Genomic DNA, 24,396 nt, shown 5'->3' with positions numbered 1-24,396 from the left:
GGAAACAGGAAGAGAGACTAACTTTCTAGTCCCGTCGGCGCTGGAGCTTATAGGAGCTTTTGGGGGCGTGGCCAACGGGTCTGCCCAATGGGCGACTGGGGGAGTGACAGGGTCTCCTGAAAGGTCCAATGGAGCTGCTGGAGGCGGAGCCAGCCGCGCCGTAGGAGCCTATCAGGGCTCCGGGTCTTGCCATGCGGCCGGGGTTTAGCTGCCATGTGAGTTCTCCCGCAGCCGCAGCAGCACCCTGATGATCATGTCCACTGCCGTGGCAACTCGCAAGCGGGCAAAGCCGGGCCCCGGACCCGGGGCCGCTGTGGGGGCCGGCAAGCGGCGGCGAAAGGTGAGCATGGCGTTTCCTCGGGCACGACCGGTCTCGCTACTGCGACAGCCATCGTTCCATCCCAGGGCACTCATCGGGGCTCATACCTTCGCCCAGGGCCCCATCCCTTCGCTCAGGGTCCCATCTAGATGCAGCCCCAACCTCTTCCTTCTACCCACCGAATCCTGGAAGGCCTTCCGGTTGGCCAGGGCCAAGAGCCGCTGCCTTTCTCAGGCTCTTGAGCAAGAAAGGATCGTATTATTTCCAGGTCGACTCTGCTGGGGACAGAGGCAAATCCAAGGGTGGCGGCAAGATGAATGAAGAAATTTCCAGTGATTCTGAGACTGAGAGGTGAGCAATTTTTTTTCCACCGAGGGGAAGGGTAAACTGAGGCTCACGGTGAATGGACGACTCAGTGAGACTAGTAATAGAGCTGGAGAACTCAGGATTGCCGTTGGCTCACACAGATCGTGGGTCTTTGCTCGGGTATCTGGCTGTGAGATGTCTTTTATCTCTGTGTGACTATGGGGAGGGCCCTGGATCCTTGTGGGAGACCCTGAGACCTTTTTTTGTCTCATGGAGAGGACGCAGGCACAAGACTGGATTGAGAGGCAAGGGGAGAAGGCTGCAGGGCACACCTGCAGCTTCATTCCATTTTCCCGCAGTGTCACAGTTACTGATGTCTTGGACTCCTTTCTGAGATGAAGTCTGCTGTATTGCCAAGGTTGTCTTGGCCTCCTGGGCTCAAATGATCTGACAACTTTTGCTTCCTAGTTAAAAACACAGTGTTTATTGACACATATCTAGCCTTCCCTTGACTCTAACGTTAGGGACTGGTTTTAGTGTTGGGGACACAGATGGGCAGCAAGAGGGGAGAGGTGTTGTAGGGAGGCGTGGGTCTTGCAGGTATGTGTTCTGAGGAGTGAAGGAGCTTTTTAAAATAGGTGCCTGGCAGTGGTGGTGCACGCCTTTAATCCCAGCACTCAGGAGGCAGAGGCAGGCGGATCTCTGTGAGTTCGATGCCAGCCTGGTCTACAGAGTTAGTTCCAGGATAGCCAGGGAAGATGCATAGAGAAACCGTGTCTAAAAAAAAAAAAACAACAAAAATCCCTAAAAAACAAACAAACAACCCCCCCTCAAAAAAAATGGGCTTAGAGAGATGAGGAGGAGTGTCTTGGAGTGGTAGGGAAGGCATTCAGGGGTCAGAGACAAGTTTGGGGTGTAAGTTTGCTAGGGTGGAAGGTAGAAAAGATAAAAGGGCCAGGCAGTGGTGATCCCGGCACTTGTGAGGCAGACGTAGGCAGATCTCTGTGAGTCTGAGGCCAGTCTGGTCTACAAGAGCTAGTTCCAGGACAGGCTGCAAAGCTACAGAGAAACCCTGTCTTGAAAAACTAAAAAAACAACCAACCAAACAAACAAAAAAGATAAGGCAGGTGGTAGGTTCATATACAATTCAGAGAGGGGTTCGGACACTCCCCAGTCTCAGTAGGCGATGGGGGTGGCTTTATGGTTTCAAAGGGCTGGGACAGGGTGTCATCCCCAGGGGTGGAGGTTCTCAGTCCAGGAAATCCTGACATCATTTTCATCAACTGAACTTAGCTGTTCTGTGTCCCCGTCTTCCCCCACCTGGGTTTCTCTGTGTAGCAGCTGTCCTGGAACTCTCCCTGTATACCAGACTGGCCTTCAACTCATAGATTCACCTGTTTCTGCCTCCTGAGTGCTAGGGTTACCAGCCTGGCTAGCAATTCTGCTTCTAAAAGTCAATGTCTGTTGCCTTAACTCACACATAGAAACAGTCTCTTTTGATATAAGGTTTTTCCATATAGCTCTCCTGGAACTAGCTATATAGATCAGGATGGCCTCAAACTCAAGGATATCCACCTGCTTCTGCCTCCAGGACCTGTGCTAAACATTTTAAGTTTGTTTTTATTTATATGCATATATGTGTACATGCATGAGTTTGTATGCACTGCTTGAGTGCAGGTGCTCCAGGAGGACTGGGGGCGTTCGATCCCCTGGAACTGCAGTGACAGGTGTTTGGGTGCACCAGTGTGGGTGCTGGGGATTGAACCCAGGTTCTCTGCAAGAACAGCAAGAGCTCTTAACTGATGGCCATCTTCCCAGCCCACTTAAGTATTTTACAAAGTTGTATAACAAAGTGTATTAACTATAGAAGCACCTCTCGGTTTTTTTCTGTTGATCCTCTCTCATGGACAAAAATAAAGAGGAATGTATAACACATAAAATTCAGGTCTGAAATATCTTTTCTTACAAAAGCTACTTTTTAGCAAAAAATGATGCCGGATGTGGTGGCGCACGCCTTTAATCCCAGCACTCTGGAGGCAGAGGCAGGCGGATCTCTGAGTTAAAGGCCAGCGTGATCCACAGAGCAAATTCTAGGATAGCCAGGGCTCCATGGAGAAACCACCTCTGGGAAAATGGAGAAGAAAGAAAAAGCAGAATTGCTAAATCCAGTTTATAAGTTTTGGCATTCTGCTGAGCCTGTCTCCTCTACTTTCCTGTTAGTAACCCTTAAATAACTGACTAGTTGGTTTGGGTAAACGCTGTATAGTCAGAACTCTGGGCTGTGCCCTGGCTTTGACCTTCCTGAGATGTGTCTCAGTTTTGAGGCGGGTACTTACTGTGTAGCCCTGGCAGGCCTGAAACTTGCTCTGTAGACCAGGCTGGACTCAGATTCAGAGATCTGCCTGCCTCTACCTCCTAAGTGCTGGGATAAAACAGAGGTCGGGTCGAGGGAGGGATGGGAGGAGAGAGGGGAATCTGTGGCTGGAATGTAAAATATACAGGTAAATAATTTATTAAAAATTTCATTAAAAATAGCTAGATTAAGACAAAAAAAGGCATACCCCACTTCAATGGGCTTCCTGACAGGTTGTAAGATCCCTTCTGATGGAAGTCCTGGGCAAGATCTTGATTGGGTGCTGGGAAATAGAGCAGCTAACAGACTTGATGTCTTGTGACCAGAGGGACCACAAGCCCTGCACTTCCTGCTTATGAGTTCTCAACACTTTCCTCCAGCTCCCAGGAGGAGATCGAAACCTTTGAGTGAAGGGAGCGTCCTCAGCTGGCCTAGGGACCGGGCCTTGGAAGGGACAGCAAGAAACTCACCAGTACAGGGCTAAGTCAGTACTACTTAGGATTCACTTGGAACCTAGTCCTCGGGGTCCAAGGAGGATGCTGGGGCAGCGAGCCTAGCCCAGCATGTCTGTCTCTTGGGTTCTGCTAAAACTTGCTGCCCTGTGTCTTGGAGCAGTTGTCACCCTGGCATTGCCTTTTCTGTCCTGCGTGTTGGATCTCCTGTTTGTAGTACCTTGTCCTGCGTGTTGGATCTCCTGTTTGTAGTACCTTGTTCTGCGTGTTAGATCTCCTGTTTGTAGTACCTTGTTCTGCGTGTTGGATCTCCTGTTTGTAGTACCTTGTCCTGCGTGTTGGATCTCCTGTTTGTAGTACCTTGTTCTGCGTGTTAGATCTCCTGTTTGTAGTACCTTGTTCTGCGTGTTGGATCTCCTGTTTGTAGTACCTTGTTCTGCGTGTTAGATCTCCTGTTTGTAGTACCTTGTTCTGCGTGTTGGGTCTCCTGTTTCTAGTACCTTGTCCTGCGTGTTGGATCTCCTGTTTCTAGTACCTTGTTCCGCGTGTTGGATCTCCTGTTTCTAGTACCTTGTTCCGCGTGTTGGATCTCCTGTTTGTAGTACCTTGTTCCGCGTGTTGGATCTCCTGTTTCTAGTACCTTGTCCTGCGTGTTGGATCTCCTGTTTCTAGTACCTTGTTCCGCGTGTTGGATCTCCTGTTTCTAGTACCTTGTTCCGCGTGTTGGATCTCCTGTTTGTAGTACCTTGTTCCGCGTGTTGGATCTCCTGTTTCTAGTACCTTGTTCCGCGTGTTGGGTCTCCTGTTTGTAGTACCTTGTTCTGCGTGTTGGATCTCCTGTTTGTAGTACCTTGTCCTGCGTGTTGGATCTCCTGTTTGTAGTACCTTGTTCCGCGTGTTGGGTCTCCTGTTTGTAGTACCTTGTTCTGCGTGTTGGATCTCCTGTTTGTAGTACCTTGTTCTGCGTGTTGGATCTCCTGTTTGTAGTACCTTGTCCTGCGTGTTGGATCTCCTGTTTGTAGTACCTTGTTCTGCGTGTTGGATCTCCTGTTTGTAGTACCTTGTCCTGCGTGTTGGATCTCCTGTTTGTAGTACCTTGTCCTGCGTGTTGGATCTCCTGTTTGTAGTACCTTGTCCTGCGTGTTGGATCTCCTGTTTGTAGTACCTTGTGCTTTTCTCTAGTTTTTGAAGCTCAGGAGGAAAGGATCAGTTCTTTGTCACTCTGTACATCTGACAATCCTCAGCAGGGAGTTTGAGATAGTCTTACTCTGGCTTGGGCTGACCTTGAGTCTTACCTTGCAAATTCTAGGATTTTAGGTATGCCACTGTCCCTGGCTTGATAATGTGGTTTTTGGTTTTTTTTTGGATGGTTATTGAACTCAGGACCTTTATTAGGCTAAGCCCATGGTCTATCACTGAGCCATACCCATTGTGGTATCCTTTTTTGTCACTGTTTTGTCTAGGCACCTCCTCTTCCTCCTCCTCTTTGTTCTCTCCCCGTCTTCTCCCCCCACCCTGCCCCATACTGGCTGTTTATTCCAGGACCTCAAGCGTGTTTGTCTTCCTTTGCCACTGAGCTAAGTCTGCAGGCCTGCCATTGTTATTTCTGATCTGTTGTATACAACCTGGTTTCTCTTAGAAGCTTATGGAACCTTCTTTTTCCCATATTGTTGAGCTTTTATAATCATTTCCTGGTGTTGGGGGGAGGTGGCCATTTTCACATTACGCTGGATGACCCTGAGTGCGATCTTCAGTCGGACAAGTCTCAAGTCACATCTGTTTTCTGCACGTGTCTTTGGCCTGGGGTTGGCCAGATGCGTGGAGTCAGCCCCTTAGACCCAGTCCCTTCTTTCCATAGTTTGGCTCCAAGGAAAACAGAGGAAGAGGAGGAGGAGGAGCTAGAGGAGACTGCGCAGGAGAAGAAGCTACGTTTGGCCAAACTCTACCTTGAGCAGCTTAGGCAGCAAGGTGAGCTGGGGGAGCTAGATGAAGGCCGGGTTCTCTGCCAGAACCTACCTGCTGTCCCTGTTGTAGCCCCGGCCATCTGATGGGCCACTCATAGGTTCCCCCTGTTTGCCAGTGCTGCTGGTCTTAACCACCTTGTAGAGGGAGTCTAATGGGCCAGTATTCCCCGGGACAGACTAGGCTTGAGGGGAGCTAAGCCCAGTGTGATAAACAAAGTCAGGAAGGGACTGTCTGGTTTTCCCTAGAAAGTGCTAAAAGTGTCCCGGGGTAGAGGGCTAGGCATGGATGGGAGGAGGGAAGGGCACCTCAGCCTTGGGTTATGTGGACTGGTCTGTCCTGCACAGAGGAGGAGAAGGCTGAAGCTCGTGAATTTGAGGAGGATCAGGTGGCGGGACGCTTAAAAGAAGACGTGGTGAGTGTGGAGGGCGGCAGTGAGTGTGGAGGGAGACGGGGCCTCCTTCCAGTTCCTCATTCCTCTTTCTTCTCTCTTTGCAGCTCGAGCAGAGAGGCAGGTTACAGAAGTCGGTGGCAAAGGAGGTGAGTGGGCAGGGCATCTTGGTGTAAGGTTAGAGTCAGTGCACTCACCTGGGTTGACAAGCAGGCTGTTGGAGTCTTTTTGTGGAATACAGTGGTAGATACTTGGGCAGATATGGCTGGGTAATGAAAGGTCTTATTCTCATGACCTTGGATCCTGTTTTCCTTTTGGCTAGGGTGGGTGGGTAAGAATAGTTATGGATGGGGAGTGTCATCATGGTTCCAACTATATTGACCTGGTCCCTGTCTGCCCAGATCCAGGCCCCGGCTCCCACCGACATTCGAGTTTTACGGGGCCACCAGCTCTCCATCACGTGCTTGGTTATCACTCCTGATGACCTGGCCATCTTCTCCGCCGCCAAAGACTGCACCATCATTAAGTGTGAGTGAGACCTTGAGGGCCTGTGTCTGGTGCGGAGCCCTGGTCATGGAAGCTACCTAGGAGGAGCTTTGTGAGTGACAATGGAAGCTTCCAACCAGCGGTAGGGCCTCTGAGCTCCGTGGAGCAAAGACAGGATGAGGATAGTGCTGGGGAGTTGGCCAACGTTGTGCTGGATGGACACTGAATGGAATCTTCTAGTCGGTCAGGTCCCATCCTTCAGTTTTCTACACACGTCAAGGATGGGGACTGAGGCCTCAGATGGGCAGCTGGGCTGGGAGGTGTTTGAGGCTCTACACTGACCGATGCAGTCCTTGGTCCTTCTAGATTCCTAGCCCTCCACACCTGAGCCTAGGCCTCACCTCCCACCTTCATCCGAGGAAGGAGTCATGCCAGCGGTCCCAGTGCACTTCTCTCTCTACCTCCTCTCTCTCTCTCTCTCTCTCTCTCTCTCTCTCTCTCTCTCTCTCATTCCCTCCCTCCTTTATCTTTTTAATGCTGTTTATTTTGTGTATGGGGTGTGCACCTATGCCACAACCCACGTGTTGAGATGTCAGGACAACATGATGTGATAGTCGAGTAGGTTCTGGGGACTGAATTGAGGTTCGTACACATGGCAAGTGGTCCCCACTGAGCATACCTCCAATCTCCAAGGCACTTTTAAATTGCTTCCATTTGGCAGATGAGACCAAAGCGATTTGTGCAGACGCTCACAGCAGCTGAACTGGGTCCCCTGACCCAAGTACAGGGCTCCCTTCATGACACTTGTCCATGCAGCTCTTTCATGGTGGGGGAAGGCGTGGTTGGCTAAGCCAGTGATGTCCCCCTTCCCAGTAATCTCTTTCCTCTCTTGGTGGCAGGGAGTGTAGAGACTGGGCGGAAACTGCATGTAATTCCTCGAGCCAAGAAGGGTACCCAGGGGCAGCCTTCAGGCCACAGCAGCCACATCCTCTGCATGGCCATCTCCTCTGATGGCAAGTACCTTGTAAGACTGGGCTGGCCCTGTAGGCAGGTGGGCGGTTTGGCTGTGCAGTGTGTGTGCTTGTGGCTATTAATCTTCATTCCCACAGGCCTCTGGTGACCGAAGTAAACTCATTCTAATTTGGGAGGCCCAGAGCTGCCAGCACCTGTACACCTTCACGGGACACCGGGATGCTGTGTCGGTGAGGCTCTGGGTATTTAGTGGATGGTGCTGGGCCCCAGCTCATCTTCTGGGGACCTCCTCTCTGGGTAGTGAGTGCTGTGTAAGGGACCTAAATGTGCTGAAGACACTGGGAGGGATGGAGGGAGATCAGGTCCGGCTGATACAGGGGCAAGGAGGGCCTGAGGGTGGGGGTCCAGCTGTTTGAGAGGACATGTGTGTGCTGAAGACACTGGGAGGGATGGAGGGAGATCCGGTCCGGCTGATACCGGAACCAGGAGAGCCTGAGGGGGGTCCAGCTATTTTTGAGTACAGGCAAGCATGTTCCTGACTCCACATGGGGTCTCATGTTTTATCTTCAGTGCTCTGTGGGAGGAGGCTTCCTGTGTCATGTGACTTGCTTTAGGAGAGCAAGTCTGGGCCTGTCTTCTGTTTCCTCTGCTTTGTCCTGACCCTGCTGCCCCTCCCCATCTGCTCTAGGGACTGGCCTTCCGAAGAGGTACCCACCAGCTCTACAGCACTTCCCACGACCGCTCAGTGAAGGTGTGGAACGCAGCCGAGAACTCCTATGTGGAGACCCTGTGAGTGCGCTCGGGCAGATAGCATGTGAATGCCGGTTCACGTGTACCTCTAATTTCACATGTGACGCTCTCTTCTTCCCTCCAGCTTTGGGCACCAGGATGCTGTGGCCGCATTGGATGCCCTGAGCCGAGAGTGCTGTGTGACAGCTGGGGGCCGGGATGGGACTGTGCGTGTGTGGAAGATCCCAGAGGAATCCCAGCTTGTCTTCTATGGCCACCAGTAAGGCAGTCTGCTGTGGCGTGCCGGGGCTCTATGGGCTGGTGAGAGCGCTGGACCTTGTCCCTCACACTCTGTCTCTCTAGGGGCTCCATTGACTGTATCCATCTGATCAATGAGGAGCACATGGTGTCCGGTGCAGATGATGGGTAAGAGTTATCCCTCTGATGTGACTGACCACTGCTGCTATGACCATTCCCGCCTGTCAGGGCCAGTGACCCTATCCATATTCCTCAGCTGGCCTGTGTGCTTGGTCCTCCCTGCTGTTTGCCTCTGTCCTGCTCTTGCCCTCAGACTCTCTTCCCTACCCACAGCTCCGTGGCCTTGTGGGGCCTCTCCAAGAAACGGCCACTTGCCCTCCAGCGGGAAGCTCACGGACTGCATGGGGAGCCAGGCCTGGAGCAGCCCTACTGGGTGTCATCGGTGACGGCCCTGCTTAATACAGACCTTGTGGCCACAGGTGGGTGCTCTGTGAAGGGGGGAAGAGGGGCATAAGGTGACTTGGTATAGAGGTTTGCTCATTGACCCTCTGTCTTCCAAGGCTCCCACAATGCCTGTGTGCGGCTTTGGCAGTGTGGAGAGGGCTTCCGACAACTTGACCCTCTTTGTGACATCCCCCTGGTAAGTGGTAAATGCATAAGCCTGTCTTTGCCAGACTCTGGGGGCCCCTGAAATGAGCTCTTCTGCTCTTCCCACAAGCAGGGCCACTTACTGTCTCAGGTTCTGGCAGGGACTCCCTCTTTCCTCCTGCTCTGTCCCCCTGCCTCTCCGCCCTGTGCTGTTCTGGCTTCAATATACAGGGTTGAGAGTTGCATGGCCAGAGGGTGGAGGCCTGCACTGGGGTTAGCTCTGCCTCGCTGGTACTGGCTTGAGACCAGGTGGGGGTGATTATCCACATTGGGGTGACCTGTGGGGTTGTGGTGGAATATGTCAGGGACAGCTTGAGTCGGGATGGCTGTTCTGGGGTTTCTCGTACCCCACTGCCAGGTGCCAGGCCCTAGGCAGCTCTTGACACACTTGATGGGCACTGCCTCCTGAATCCATCCCCTGCTATGCTGGCTCTATTTCCCCTGGCTCAGATTGGGAGGCTAAGGCTTTAGGGAGAAAGGACTGGCCAGAGACAGCAGGCAGCAGGTTTTCACCAGGCTCTTGATTGATGTTGGCAGCTGTGGTGAGGACAGTTCTGATGTCTTTCTGTGTCCCCCTCAGGTTGGTTTTATCAACAGCCTCAAGTTCTCCAGTGCTGGGGACTTCTTGGTGGCTGGAGTGGGCCAGGAGCACAGGTGCGTTGATGGGGGCAGGGCTGAGGGCAAGGTGATAGGGGGTGGGGCTGAGGGCAGGGTGATGGGAGGCGGGGCTGAGGGCAAGGTGATGGGGGCGTGGCTGAGGGCAGGGTGATGGGAGGCGGGGCTGAGGGCAGGTTGATAGGGGTTGGGGCTGAGGGCAGGGTGATGGGAGGCGGGGCTGAGGGCAAGGTGGCACTGTCTGGATGGGACTAGGAGGGGGTTGGAGTGTGGGTGTGGGTCTGCCTCAGCTGGCGCTCTCATTCCTCACAGGCTTGGCCGGTGGTGGAGGATCAAAGAGGCTCGGAATTCAGTCTGCATCATCCCTCTGCGCAGAGTCCCTGCGGCCCCTGTTGCTGGCTCCTGACACTCGTTCTTATTTAAGTGCTTTCTAGACCCTGCCCCCCTTTTTGTATTAAAAAGGTCCTATTTTAGACCTTGTTCCTCTGGTTCCTGGGAGGGTAAGCAGCAGGGGTGTGTGTGACAGGGACCAGGAGCTGGCAGAGACCCGAGGAAGGGCAAGCTGTCAGCTGAAGGCCTTTGGTTGTTTTCAGAGGACTGTGGGTGGGAACCTCTGCTGGCTCTCTTGCATGACCTCGTCAGCCAGCTGCTTTCAGAGTCTGCTCACCCATCAGCCAAGAAGCTCTGGCTTTCAGTTCTGAGTTCTGTGCGCAAACTCTAACTGGGGTCTGAGGATTAAATGGGATAGCAGGGCCACACGTCAGGCGGACCCTACTTCCCTGCCCTCAGGAAGCTGGAAGGGATAGATGGCCCCCGAAGTGGGAGTCTGCCATGCTTGGGGACAAGGTCAGCACTAGGGAAGAGATCTTCGATCTGATAGCAAGAGCCAGGCAGGGACCCGCTGGAGAGGCATTAGAGGAATACTTGCTTCTGCATGTTGGGTGGTGGCTCACTCCTGTAGGGGTGCAGCAGAGGAGGGGAGGAGAGACTGGGGAGATAGAGGAGTAGGGCAGATGGTCAGGTGCCCTCCAAGGCTTTTTTGAGGAGTGACATTGAGGTGTAAAAAGTGATGGAGAGGACACTGCCCCACCCCCACTCCAGGATAGCTTGTGCAGGAGCGGAATGCTGGCTCAGAGGGAAGCCGTGAGAGGGTTGAGAGCTAAGTGACCCATTCTGGGTCCCATTAAAAAGATAACCAGGCTGATGGACGGCTCAGGGGGTGGAGGCACTTGCTGCCAAGCCTGATGACCTGAGCTCTGTCCTCAGAAGAACCCAGATGGTGGGAGGAGAGAACTGAACCCCAAAAGTTGTCCTCTGACTTTCACACACACGGCACAGCACATGCCATCTCGATAAATACAATAAACAACAGAAAACAACCACCTAGCAGCTGCAGGAGGAGGGGGGAGGAGTGCTGGAAGGTGAAGAGGGGGGCCGGGAAGCTAAAGTCACAGGTAGGGTGATGGGAGAGGCGAGGGAATGGTAACAGGTAGGAGCACAGCTGTGACTGAGGTAGGGGCTTGCGGACAACTCATGCATCTTGCTGATGGATGGTTTGGGGATGTGATTTATTTTTTATTTAGTTAAAAATATGGGCAAATAGAGTAGCCAGAGCATAGCATGCCGCAGAAGACGATAGGTAGCTAACAGGATCACAGGTCAGATGGGAGCGGGTCCCAGGAGCAGCCAGCCTATGCTTGCTTGGGAGACTGAGGGAGGAAGAAATAAGAAAAAGTACGTGTGTAGGTCTGCGTTTGGGTGGGCCTTTCGGTGGCACAGCTGAAGTGCTGCCTGTGGGTTTGTGTAGGCTTCACCACTGGCTGTGTTACTAAAACATGGTCTTAGCAGGGCGTTGGTGGCACACGCCTTTAATCCCAGCACTCTGGAGGCAGAGGCTGGTGGATTTCTGTGATTTCAAGGCCAGCCTGGACTACAAGAGCTAATTCCAGGACAGGAACCAAAAAAAAAAAAAAAAAAGCTACGGAGAAACTCTGTCTCGAAAAAATCCAATAAACCAGCACTCGGGAGGCAGAGGCAGGCGGATCTTTGTGAGTTCGAGACCAGCCTGGTCTACAAGAGCTAGTTCCAGGACAGGCTCCAAAACCACAGAGAAACCCTGTCTCGAAAAAAACCAAAAAAAAAGAAAAAAATCAAATAAATAAATAAATAAATACAAACATGATCTTTCCCAGAACACCTACTCCCTGCCTCTACCTGCTGCTGCCAAACCTCCAGGCCTCTGACGGTGGTGAGGGGCTTCTCCGATGCCCGCAAACCAAACCTTGAGGATTCTCTATGGGAGAACATGGTTTCCTTCCTGTAATCAAGCTGCAAAGATGTAGGCATCAAAGTTGGAGCCTCATCAACAGTTCCAGAAACAAATTACAGAGTCCTAGAACTGAGAACAGCAGAGGATATGCAATTCATCTCCACATATTTTTAGAAATAAAAGTTGGCCTCTTCTAAAATTGTTTTGAAAATACTGCACATATATAGTTTTTGTTTTTTCAAGACATGTTTTTTTCTGTGTACCCTTGACTGTCCAGGAACTCACTCTGTAGACCAGGCTGATCTTGAACTCAGAGATTAACCTGCACCTGCCTCCTGAGTGCTGGGATTAAAGGTGTGCCCCACCATTGCCTAGTCACTAACTTTATTTATGTGTCTGCCTATATGTGGATGTCACGTGGGTGCAGTGCCTGTGGGAGCCAGCAGAGGACACTAGTTGCTTGGAACTGAAATTGACAGGCAGTGAGTTGCCGGGTGTGGGCTCTGAGAATTAAACTCAGATTCTCTCTAAGAACAAGTTCCGCCCAGAATGACACCAGGTATCTGAATGATGCTAGGTAGTATTCTACCCTGAAGCAGGTCCCTGTAGGTGTTTTGATCGTGATCTCAGTGTTCTCTTAGAAAGTGAGATTTCTCTGCTGTTAATGTAGCTCATTGCCAATGTCAGCTGACCTCTGGTGAGGCTTTTTTTTTTTTTGATTATTTTTTTTATTGATAAAAGAATAAAGGAAAAAAAACACAAATTTCCACCTCCTCCCAGCCTCCCCTTTCCCTCCCCCTCCTCCCACTCTTCTCCCCCTCCTCCCACCCCTCTCCCCTTCTCCCCACTCCTCTCCCCCTCCCTCTCCAGTCCAAAGAGCAGTCAGGGTTCCCTGCCCTGTGGTAAGTCCTAGGTCCTCCCCCCTCCGTCCATATCTAGGAAGGTGAACATCCAAACTGGCTAGGCTCCCACCAAGCCAGCAGATTGCGTAGGATCAAAACTGCGTGCCATTGTCCTTGGCGTCTCATCAGCCCTCATTGTTCGTCATGATCAGAGAGTTCGGTTTTATCCCATGCTTTTTTTGGTAATAGTCCAGCTGGCCTTGGTGAGCTCCCAGTAGATCAGCTCCACTGTCTCAGTGGGTGGGTGCACCCCTCGCGGTCCCGACATCTTTGCTCATGTTCTCCCTCCTTCTGCTCCTCATTGGGACCTTGGGAGCTCAGTCCAGTGCTCCAGTGTGGGTCTCGGTCTCTGTCTCTATCTCCATCCATCACCAGATGAAAGTTCTAAGATGATATGCAAGATATTCGTCAGTATTGCTCTAGGATGGGGTCATTTCAGGTTCCCTATCCTCAGCTGCCCAAGGAACTAACTGATCAAGTAGGCTTCATTCCTGAGATGCAGGGCTGGTTCAACATACGAAAAGCTATCAATGTAATCCAGCATATAAATAAACTGAAAGAAAAAAACCATATGATCATTTCATTAGATGCTGAAAAAGCATTCGACAAAATTCAACATCCATTTATGTTAAAAGTCTTGGAGAGATTAGGGATACAAGGGTCATACCTAAATATAATAAAAGCTATATACAGCAAGCCGACAGCTAACATCAAATTAAACGGAGAGAAACTCAAAGCCATCCCGCTTAACTCAGGAACACGACAAGGCTGTCCACTTTCGCCATACCTCTTCAATATAGTGCTGGAAGTTCTAGCAATAGCAATAAGACAGCATAATGGGATCAAGGGGATTCGAATTGGAAAGGAAGAAGTTAAACTTTCGTTATTCGCAGATGATATGATAGTGTACATAAGCGACCCCCAAAACTCCACCAAAGAACTTTTACAGCTGATAAACAGCTTTAGTAATGTGGCAGGATACAAGATCAACTCCAAAAAATCAGTCGCCCTCTTATACACAAAGGATATGGAAGCAGAGAGGGAAATCAGAGAAGCTTCTCCATTCACGATAGCCACAAACAGCATAAAATATCTTGGGGTAAATCTAACCAAGGAAGTGAAAGATCTATTTGACAAGAACTTTAAGGCATTGAAGAAAGAAATTGATGAGGATACCAAAAAATGGATGGACATCCCTTGCTCTTGGATTGGGAGGATCAACATAGTAAAAATGGCAATTCTACCTAAGGCAATTTATAGATTCAATGCAATCCCCATCAAGATCCCATCAAAATTCTTCACAGATCTGGAGAGGACAATAATCAACTTTATATGGAAAAACAAAAAACCCAGGATAGCCAAAACAATCCTATACAATAAAGGATCTTCTGGAGGCATTACCATCCCTGACTTCAAACTCTATTACAGAGCTACAGTAATGAAAACAGGGTGGTACTGGCATAAAAACAGAGAAGTCGACCAATGGAATCGTATAGAAGACCCGGATTTTACCCCACAAACCTATGAACACCTCATTTTCGATAAAGGAGCTAAAAGTATACAATGGAAGAAAGAAAGCATCTTCAACAAATGGTGCTGGCACAACTGGATGTCAACCTGTAGAAGAATGAAAATAGACCCATATCTATCACCGTGCACAAAACTCAAGTCCAAATGGATTAAAGACCTCATTATCAGCCCGAAAACACTGAACCTGATAGAAGAGAAAGTGGGAAATACCCTACAACAGATGGGCACAGGTGATCGCTTCTTAGGTATAACCCCTGAGGCTTTTTTTTTTTTTAAGATTTATTTATTTATTATGTATACGGTGTTCTGCTTGCGTATATGCCTGCAGGCCAATTAAGGGCACCAGATCTCATTATAGATGGTTGTGAGCCACCATGTTGTTGCTGGGATTTGAATTCAGAACATTTGGAAGAGCAACCAGTGCTCTTAACCTCTGAGCCATCTCTCCAGCCCTCTGGGGAGGTTCTTGATGGCAAGTGCATATGTAAGAGAGAGTGATTACATCACCCAATAGGAAGCCAGAAATTCAGGGGTGACCCCTGCAATAGTCCTTTCCAAGGGTAGCAACTTCAGTGACATAAGGACCTCCAAGTAGACTCTGACTTACCTCTTAAAGATCTTTTTAAAATTTAAAAAAATTTAAATGGCACCTCCACCCGTGTGTGTGTGTTGAGAGGTTAAAAAACAATGGTCACAAATGCCTGTACATTATCCTTTCCAAATTGAGGCTAATGGATCTTTCTGTCACTCTGCTCCCACAACCTGCCTCCTGCATCGCACGCACACTTCTAGCCTGACATGACCCCCTCCTTTTCAGTATACTCCCCCTATTGTATCCTAACCATATACATTCTGAAAGCACTGCCCAGTGACTCCTGGGACCAGGCCTCTGGTGGACTCCTGGCCTCATGCTGTCAAGGTGAGTCTTTGGGAGGTAAGATCAGCAGAAAGGGCGCCCTCAGGTAGCAACTGCCTTTCGCCTGTCTGGCATTTTCAAGGGCAGAAGAAGAAGACTGAACCCTGACCTGAGATGGAGTCCAGGCTGGTTCTTGGGGTCTCCTGGGCACCGAGTGGGTGGGGTATGTCCATCATTATGCTCTTAGTCTGCGCAAGTGCAGTCACAGTGATCCAACTTCCTTTCCTAACGAATGTCTCTCAGTAGTAAAGATCAACTCATCGTTTCTAGCTGGCCTTGATCCCAAAGCAATCCTCCTGCTTCAGCTTCCTAAGTGCTGGAATTACAGGCATGAACCACCATGTCTGACTTAACTCACTACATTTTAATGTTTATATAATATTTGAAGGCATAAGCAGTTTGCCTCTGTACCTCCCTGAATATGCCTGATCTTGTCCGAAGTTATGAGCAGACTATAAATCATTAAACCCTCCTCCAGCCGGGCGGTGGTGGTGCTCGCCTTTAATCCCAGCACTTGGGAGGCAGAGGCAGGTGGATCTTTGTGAGTTTGAGACCAGCCTGGTCTACAGAGCTAGTTCCAAAACCACACAGAAACCCTGTCTCGAAAAACCAGAAAAAAATAAATAAATACACCCTCCTCCATTGGTGAATATTCAAAAATGCAGGTGAGTTGTTACCATTGTTTCGCTATCCACCTTTTTGTCCATGGGCCAGTGATTCTGGTGATTTGGCTTTGATTTGATTTGATGTGGAATTTATGGCAGAAAAAAAAGGACAGCACCCTGTCTTTTCCTTAGGACCCCACTGCTGCCTGAGTCACAGCTGCCCTTGTGACATCATGCGTCACCCCTCTGCTCTCAGCTCATGCCCATCCTGGAGCAGCACAAACCTGAGGGGATTTGAACCATCTACACCCAGTCCATGTATGAACAATGGTAAGAAAGGGCAGACACATCAGGCTTGTTATGTCTATAAATCTCACGATGAGGGACCCCTCTGATAACTCAAGAGTCTAGGAAGCAACCGGGCAGGGGTGGCATATGCCTTTAATCCCAGCACTCAGGAGACAGAAGCCAGCCTGGTGTACAGACTATGTTTCAGGACAGCCAGGAGTACACAGAGAAACCCTGACTTAGAAAACCTAGGGGCAAGAGAGTTTGGGATGCTCTAGAAGCTGGGGATGTGTGGGGTGCAGAACAGTGAGGGAGAGATGGTAACCCCACTCTTGATTTCCCCAATTGCTGGTACAGGATGAAAAACAGTCAAAGCCTGAAGACCTTAAAGAACCTACTGGCCATGTTCCTCAGGAGAAGCAGCCAGATGATCTATCCTCAGACACGAAGAAGGCAAAGGTAGGAGGAGATTTGGCTTGGGTGTCTCTGGCCCTTGTTCTTGGTGTGGTACCAAGCTAATCATAGGAATAAATTATTTCCCCATGTTTCTGTTTCATTTTCAGCCTAAAACTCTGGTTCAGAAATGGAAAGCAGGGGGCTGAAGAGAAGGCTCAGTGATTAAGAGCACTAGCTACTCTTCCAAAGGACCCAGGTTCAATTCCCAGCACTCACTTGGCAGCTCACAATTGTCTGTAACTCCAGTTCCAGAGGATCTGACACCCGCACACAGACATACAAAACAAGAAAGGAAGGAAGGAAGGAAGGAAGGAAGGAAGGAAGGAAGGAAGGAAGGAAGGAAAAAAAAAAGGGGAAGCATATGTTAGTGTGGAATTGGGCAAACTATGACCTCTCAGACCAAAGGCCTGGGGCCGAATCTGGGATGTGTTTGTGGAATGGAATAGCCAAGATGTAGGGAAGTTGGTTTAGACTTGAGTGTGTATTGGTTGGGCGTGGTGGTGCATGTCTTTAATCCCAGCACTTTTGAGATAGAGGAAGGTGGGTTTCTGCGTTCAAGACCAGCCTGGTCCAAGGCTGTTAAACAGAGAAACCTTGTCTCAAAAACAAACAAAACAAACCCCAAACCCCCAAAACCGAAACCAAGCAAGAATTGTGTGTGCGTGTTTACACTTGTGCACACAAGTCTGTTTGTCAAGATAAGAAGTGTGAAAGTCACGAGGAAGCCAAACTGGCCTGATGATGCACTTCGATAATTCCAGCACTTGGAAGGGGAGAGTGAGATGGACGCCAGCAAAGGCTACAGAGACCTTGTCTCGACACATCCCAACACACGCACACACACACACACACATACACATGCACACATACGCATACACACATGCACGCATACACAACACATGCACGCGCACGCATACGCACGCACACACACGCACACACGGCGGGGGGCAGAGTGTGAAGAGAAGAATCAAGAACGAGAGAGATGAGAGATTGAAATATATGAGTTGGGGGAAATGTAAGATGAAGATTCAGCAAGAGGAAGGGAAAAGGTCAAGGACAGGGGTAGAGTCAAAGAAGAGAGGAACAAATGAGCTACCAGACTCCAGGAGGGCCTAATGGGACGGGACATGGTCCTGGCTAGGTGGGCAAGCTCACCAGGACATAACCATTTGATAAGTATGTGAGTCGCAGGTTTTGATCTCAGCCTGCTAACCTAGGCTGTAGGAAAGCTGGAACGCCAGGGCGGGAGAGACAGACTCAAGGAACTAGGGGAGCTGCTAGTGACCTGAAGGCGGAGGTGGCAATGGCAGGACATTGATCCAGTCCTCCAGTTCCCAGCCAGTATCCTGACCAAGGCTATTCATTTCAGCTGGAGAGGGAGGCAGGTACTGATAGGGAATCAGGGCCTTTCTTGCCATATCCTTGGGCTGAGGTGGATGAGGAAATTCACTGAGTATCTCCTCTTTTTCCTTGCAAGCCCCAGAAAAAACAGGATCTCTCTGACAAGACCTCAGTTATAAAGATCCAAGCGTGGTGGCGTGGCACACTGGTCCGTCGGGCGCTGCTGCACGCAGCCCTCAGGGCCTGGGTCATCCAGGGCTGGTGGCGGCTGATCCTGACGAAGATGATGGAGAAGAAGCGTCAGTCGGTACTGGATGCCTTCCAACGGGAGCAGTGGGCAGTGGTCAGGGTGCAGTCCTGGATCCGCATGTGGCAAGTCCGCAGGCGGTACTGCCAGGTGCTTAGGGCTGTCCGAATCATCCAGTCTCACTGGAGGTGCCACATCTGCGCTTCACGGGGTGTCATCAAGGGCCACTACCGAATTACGGCCAGCCAGATGCATCTTGAGCTGGAGATCTTACTGGGCTCGGGGCCTTGTATCGTGTCCGAGTGTATTCCCCTCCCAATAAAGCAGTGAGGCGGTCTTATGTGGTTTCTCTGTCTGACAAGTTTCTGGAGGGCATGAGGGGAGACACTAACTCTGAAGAGTGGCAACCCTGGGTTCCTGTCTCCCTTCTGGACTAGCTCTTCAACCTCAGCTTCTGGGTCATAATCAGACACCCCAACGGGAAGCTGTTAAGACAGTCCTGCAGAATGCTTATTCCCACTTTTCCCCTGAGCCACCAATGGAGATTAGGTTCACGTCTCCACATCTGGCCAATGTGGGAGATTCTATGGCATTCTGCCGCAAGCCCCATTCTCTGTGAGTGGCCAGGCCTCAGGCTATACAGACCCAGGAGCTGAGGCTCAGGTCTGTTTTCCTCTGCAAGGGATGTCCAGGCAGTGCTGGGCTCTCTGAAAGTCTCCTTCTGTGACATATTATTCCCCAGGGTGGGATTAGGGCCAGGTGATGGTAAAATGCCAATGACAGCCCAAGCTAGTCTCCCTGCCCCTCTTCCGCTCTGGGTTTTGCCGTCCCAGAGACTCTTACAGAAAGGGAGGGTCTCTGAGACCTGGGTCTTTCCCTATAAGACTGTAGGCTCGGAGCCCCTGTCCAGCTCTATCGTATTGACTTCCCTGGCCAGCTGGTCCTTTGGCACATAGAGGTTCTGAGGTGCTGCCCAGAGGTGTCCCAGGTCAGCTGTCCTTATATTTAGGCATGGTTTCTCTGTTCCTGTCTCTGCCCTGCCCTGTGTCTGTTCAGAGCCTTGGTGTTTTCTTCCCACTCTGAAGGACTTCTCTGGTCTTGCCTCCTTTTGTCTTGTGTTCAGTGTCTCAGGGAAAAGCCCCCTAAGAGCCTGAGTAAAATCATGGGTTCTGCCTCTCACTGTTATTTGGGCATGGGCATGTCAATTTTTTCAGCTTCCTGAGCTGGGGCTTATGATCCCTGCGTTTCAGGATTGAATATCAGGTTCAAATTTTTGCCTCTTCCAAACTTCTCATTGTATTCTTTTTTTAAAATGATTTTTTAAAAGGTTTATTTATTTATTATGTATACAGTGTTCTGCCTGCATGCCAGAAGAGGGCACCAGACCCCATTACAGATGGTTGTGAGCCACCATGTGGTTGCTGGGAATTGAACTCAGGACCTCTGGAAGAGCAACCAGTGCTCTTAACCTCTGAGCCATCTCTCCAGCCCCTCATTGTATCTTTTAGACATATACATTGTCAATTGCCTCTCAGTAAGAAACTAGAAAATACTCAGGATCAGCAGCAAAGACGCAGACTTCAAATACCAGTGACTGAAAAAGAAGCGGCCAACTTTGACCTGCTGTAATAAATCCAGAGTCTGACCGGCTGGGCATGGTGGTACAAGCCTGTAATCTGAGCACTGAAGAGGCAGAGGAAGGAGGAAAGCTGTAAATTCAAGGCCAGCCTGGTCTACATGGCAGTTCCTGGGCTAGCCAGAGCTGTGTAGCGAAACTCTGGATGGAGATGAGAAACACATCTGTACCAACAATGTGCAGGCATAGCTGAACCTGCTTTTGTATCTGCATTGATACCTGTGAGTTCGTGAGTCTGTAGTGAGCCCTCATCCCCAATGTAAACTCAGCCCATACCACTGCTCCCCTTTCCAAATTACTCTTTGTTTTTTCAAGACAGGGTTTCTCTGTGAAACAGTTCTGGCTGTCCTAGAACTCACTCTGTAGACCAGGCTGGCCTCAAACTCAGAGAGATCTGTCTACCTCTGCCTCCCGAGTTGTGTGATTAAGGCATGTGCCACCACTGCCTGGCTTAAAGAATTTATTTTAAAAATCATGTGTCTATGTCCGTATGGAGATGCAGGAATATGGAGGTGCCTGTGGAGACTGAAAGAGGTTCTTGGCTCTTCTGGAGCTTGAATTATATGTGGTTGTGATCCACCGGATATGGATGTTGTGAACCGAACAAGTCCCCTTCGAAGAGCAGCAAATGCTTTCAACCACTGAGCCGTTTCTCCAGCCCCATATTTCTAACTCTTAATTTGGAGTAGGCAATGATTTCTGATTCCCACAATCCAAAACAAATGGGCTCTTCCTTGTATTGGACAAGTCAGTGGTTGCTGTCAGCTTCTCTCCTGCACAGACCTGTCCCCACCCTGCTGGAGCAGTGACAGACCCCCACCCCCAGGTGAACGGTGAGCTTTCTGCACTTCAGGTGGCTCAGGCTTCTGCTCAGAGTCCTGCAGCTCTGCAGAGATACTCCTCATCAGCCGGAGCTGGAAACATGCTTGGTGCCTCGTCTCATGATGCTCAAGTTCTGACTTCTCCAGACCACGGACACCTTTTCCCATCCCACCAGGCACGATTCACTGTAGCCCTAATAAGCTAGGCTTGGCTACCCATCTCCAGGATGCCAATTAAAGAGACAAACAATGGTGAAAAGTGGAGGGGATTGATCGATCCAGTGTGGCCGCAGTCCAGAGAGACACAAATAAGGGATCCCGTGACTTCAAGTCTGCCTTTGGGGAGCTGGAATTAGCTTTAGGTTTAAACAGAACTGGGGCAAGGAGCAGGAGGTCTGTATAATTTAGCATCCCTGGTCTAGGTGTGGACTCCTCAACCATTGCCTTGGTTCTGGTCCTGCAAGGCGGTCTACAGAAGTCCCTCTCGCGTGAGAGGGTTGTTCTTAGGGCATGGTGACTTGTGCTCCAGCGTGCAGCCTTGTTCTCATAGATCACTGTTATTATCTGGGGTGGGCTGTCTTCGAGGGTTGACAGCTCCTGGAGTCTAAGGTGACCACATGTTTAGGTCAGTTCATCTGTCTCTGTGCCTCCAGCCTTGAAGAGGATGAGATATTCAGATACTCCTTGGGCAACTAACAGTTGACCTGCAGAGATAGCCAGGGGTTTAAAGGGGAGGAGACAGACATGAATGAAGGCAAAGATGCCAGGTTTTTTCCTTGGAACTATTATAGTTACCTTGTGGGTGCACGTGAGGAGGGGTCAGTGGTTTTTAGAGCAGTTTCTAAATGCATGTTTCAATGATATGACCTTGGACCCCTCCTCCCATAGCCTGGGTCCTCTGCGGGTCGTTCCTCCCATGGCGGTGCCTTCCTGAAAGCATCTGGCATCTTCCTAGGCTCTGAGCCACCGTGATTCTCTTTTCCCATAATACCACCTGACTCAGTAACTTTCAGGATTGTTCAAGGAAGGGACAGGAAAAAAAGAGAAAGGATAAGAGACAACCAAACATTCTGTTACAAAGCAGAATCATGCCATCTACAGAAAAAACAAAACAACAACAAAAACCAAACCAAACTTGCTGGCATCGCCTCTCCAGCAGGCCAGAGAAACTGGAGGGAGATGCGGAGTTGACCGCTCTACAAACATACAGGAGCCTTATCTGACGGGACAAAACTTAATTCTTCTACTCTCTCTTTCTGTCTTAATCCTTTTATACCTCCTAAGACAAATATCTCTATGCAAGAAGGGAATCACCTCACAACCACAAGTTACACATTTTCCAAAAACAAATTAAAATCTTTACATAGGAAGAAATCACATCGTGGTCACAAGTTATGTGTTTTTCTTAGAAGCCCACAAGGAGTTAAACATTTCCCTTTATATTATTTCTCCCACGGTAACATCTTCACCCCAATGGTTCTTTTATTATGGTTAACAAGGTTTTAAGCAAGCCGTGTGTGCTTCAGCCAGTTCCTTTGTACTGGCAGGCAGTTGTTTGCGGTCCCAGAGCAGCAGAATCCTAGCCTGTTCCTGCTCTACAAAACCTTGAGACAAGTGCTCAGATGGCCATCTGATTTTCTTTACACAAATACGGTCATTTGGTTTCCTTTCACAACTTTGTTTTTTCAAGGTACACACCGAAAACTGTGATTAATTTTGTAAGCCACATGACCAAAGACCTCAGACCTAACTGTAACTGGCATTTTCTTTGGTCTGCCAACCAGCTCCCAAATAAAGACACGGACACTTTTTATTATAAATGCTGACCTTAATTTAGGTTTGTCCCCCTAGCTCTTTTTTAAATTAATTTAGCCTGCTTCTATTGCTATATGTTTTGCCTTGAGGCTTTTATCTTTCATTCATTCTGTATGTCCTACATTCCTGCTGCTTCTGTGTCTGGATGGCTGATGTCTGCCTGACTGGCCGGCCCTGATGTCTCCTTTTCCTTCCTCCTCCTTCCTCCTCCTGAACCTGAATTCCAACTCCTGTTTATTCTTCCTTCCTGGAATTTCCACCTACACCTCTTCCCTCACTATTGGCCATTCAGCTTTTTATTAGACCAATCAGGTGCCTTGGGCAGGCAAGGTAAAAGAGCAACACATCTTTGCTCAGTTAAATATTCTGCAGCACCTAACCTTGGGTGCAGGGATAGAACTGTCTTTTTTGATCATCAGCCTGTTTTTTCACAGAATTCATGGGTCTATCATGTATGAAACTTTCTTGTTTTTATTTTCCATCCTCGACAAATCTCACATCTCTAAGTGTTCTTGTGCTATAAAAAAAAATCTTCATTATGATCTGTAATTAAATTGCCCAGTGAGAAGTGAGATTTTCCCATGAAACAATCATGCCATATTAGATACAGTGGGATCCTTTCACGTAATAATCACACCATGCCCGATACAGTGAAATCAATAGAGCAAGTAGGACAAAGCACAGCAGAAGCAAGAAGCGCTCTGGAGACATCCAGGGCTTTGTCTCTCTGGGATGCATTCATTGTGGCTGTGCTATCCAGGAAGCTTCACTCCACAAGTTCCATTGCTGATTGCAGCTCCCCCCAGCATGGCCACTACCGAAGAGTGAAATTAATATCCTCAGTGGATGGAAGAGACTTCGTTAGGCACAAGATAACTATCATCCAAGAGCCATTAGGAAGGAACACGATAGGCCATTAATGGGTGGGGTGAGAGGACACACCAAGTGCAGATTCTTGAGTGGAGCATTTGACATGAAAGAACCCCTTAGATTGCAGTTCAAAATGGCAGAACAATACAAGAGAGGCAACGGCGAAGAGGTTCCGGGCATCCTGACTGAGTCCCCGAGGAAGGAGAGCAAAGATGGAGAGTAGCTCCATTAAAGTATGGACAAGATCCCTAAAGGGACTCGCTGGCGCTTCAAAGACGAAGGGAGACAGACGGTGCTCCACGTCGGTCACAGTGCAGTGTGATTAGGCAATGTGATGATGGATGAAGATAACATACTTAGTCAAGGCTGGCGTGGGTGCTCTCAGCAGTAACACTGGGGGAGAGAAGAGTATAGTGCAATGCTCTGACAGAGATCAAGGAGCACCGAGCTTCCTGTGACCCCCAAATGTCACTCAAACAGAAGAACAAAGTGCAAGGCACTTTCTACAAAAAAGACAAGGTCCCATGTAACTCATCTTAAGAGTAGTTCTATCTGAAGATGGCCTTGAACTCTCCGTCCTCCTGTACCCCCTCCTCCCTGAGTGCTGGGGTTACAAGTGCACAGCACCACACCTAGATTTTTATGTGGGTTCTGGGAATAAAGTTCAGATCCTCATGCTTGTGCAGAAAGCACTTTTACTTGGGCTGTCTCCCCACCCATCTATGAAGGTGTTTCTGGGGAGTTAACTCAAGGACAAAAACAAATTCAAGAGCATGATATAATATGCGCCAATGGACAGATGTCACTAAGATTAATTTGTTTTTTGATTTTTGAAACAGGGTTTCTCTGTATAATAGCCCTAACTGTTCTGGAACTCACTCTGTAGACCAGGCTGGCCTTGAACTCACAGAGATCCATCTTCCTCTGCCTTCTGAGTGCTAGGATTAAAGGCGTTCACCACCACCAGCTGGCAAGATATCACTAAGATTTATTGTCACAACCAAACAAGATTTTTTTTCTATATGTAGATTTCTATAAAATAGTGCAATCTCAGAAGATGCCAACACAGGAGGCTGCCGGAGGCGGGAGAGCAAGGGGAGACTGGGCTGAAATATTTTTGGTTATTTTTTTCCCCCCTGAGACAGGGTTTCTCTGTGTAGCCCTGGCTGTCCTAGAACTCACTCTATAGACCAGGCTGGCTTTGAACCC

At 49.4% G+C, this 24,396-nt stretch overlaps 2 protein-coding genes across 2 annotated transcripts; both read left to right on the top strand.

Moving 5' to 3' along the window:
* The first annotated feature begins 176 nt into the window (after nucleotides 1–176).
* Rrp9 (ribosomal RNA processing 9, U3 small nucleolar RNA binding protein) lies at nucleotides 177–9,964 on the top strand. Its single transcript, XM_075964760.1, has 15 exons — nucleotides 177–340; nucleotides 588–670; nucleotides 5,289–5,398; nucleotides 5,740–5,807; nucleotides 5,891–5,932; nucleotides 6,185–6,311; nucleotides 7,169–7,293; nucleotides 7,379–7,471; nucleotides 7,930–8,030; nucleotides 8,116–8,250; nucleotides 8,334–8,396; nucleotides 8,562–8,707; nucleotides 8,789–8,868; nucleotides 9,457–9,530; nucleotides 9,804–9,964. The coding sequence occupies exons 1-15, from the start codon at nucleotides 248–250 to the stop codon at nucleotides 9,895–9,897; spliced, it is 1,434 nt and encodes a 477-aa protein (XP_075820875.1). The 5' UTR covers nucleotides 177–247; the 3' UTR covers nucleotides 9,898–9,964.
* Nucleotides 9,965–15,691: 5,727 nt separating this feature from the next.
* Iqcf1 (IQ motif containing F1) lies at nucleotides 15,692–18,375 on the top strand. Its single transcript, XM_075967713.1, has 3 exons — nucleotides 15,692–16,043; nucleotides 16,359–16,460; nucleotides 17,935–18,375. The coding sequence occupies exons 1-3, from the start codon at nucleotides 16,041–16,043 to the stop codon at nucleotides 18,373–18,375; spliced, it is 546 nt and encodes a 181-aa protein (XP_075823828.1). The 5' UTR covers nucleotides 15,692–16,040.
* The last annotated feature ends 6,021 nt before the right edge of the window (nucleotides 18,376–24,396 follow it).

This window comes from Microtus pennsylvanicus, chromosome 3 (assembly GCF_037038515.1).
Source record: "Microtus pennsylvanicus isolate mMicPen1 chromosome 3, mMicPen1.hap1, whole genome shotgun sequence".
NCBI classification, from domain to species: domain Eukaryota; kingdom Metazoa; phylum Chordata; class Mammalia; order Rodentia; family Cricetidae; genus Microtus; species Microtus pennsylvanicus.
Note: the sequence above shows the minus strand (reverse complement) of the source record. Positions and strands in the feature narration are given on the sequence as shown.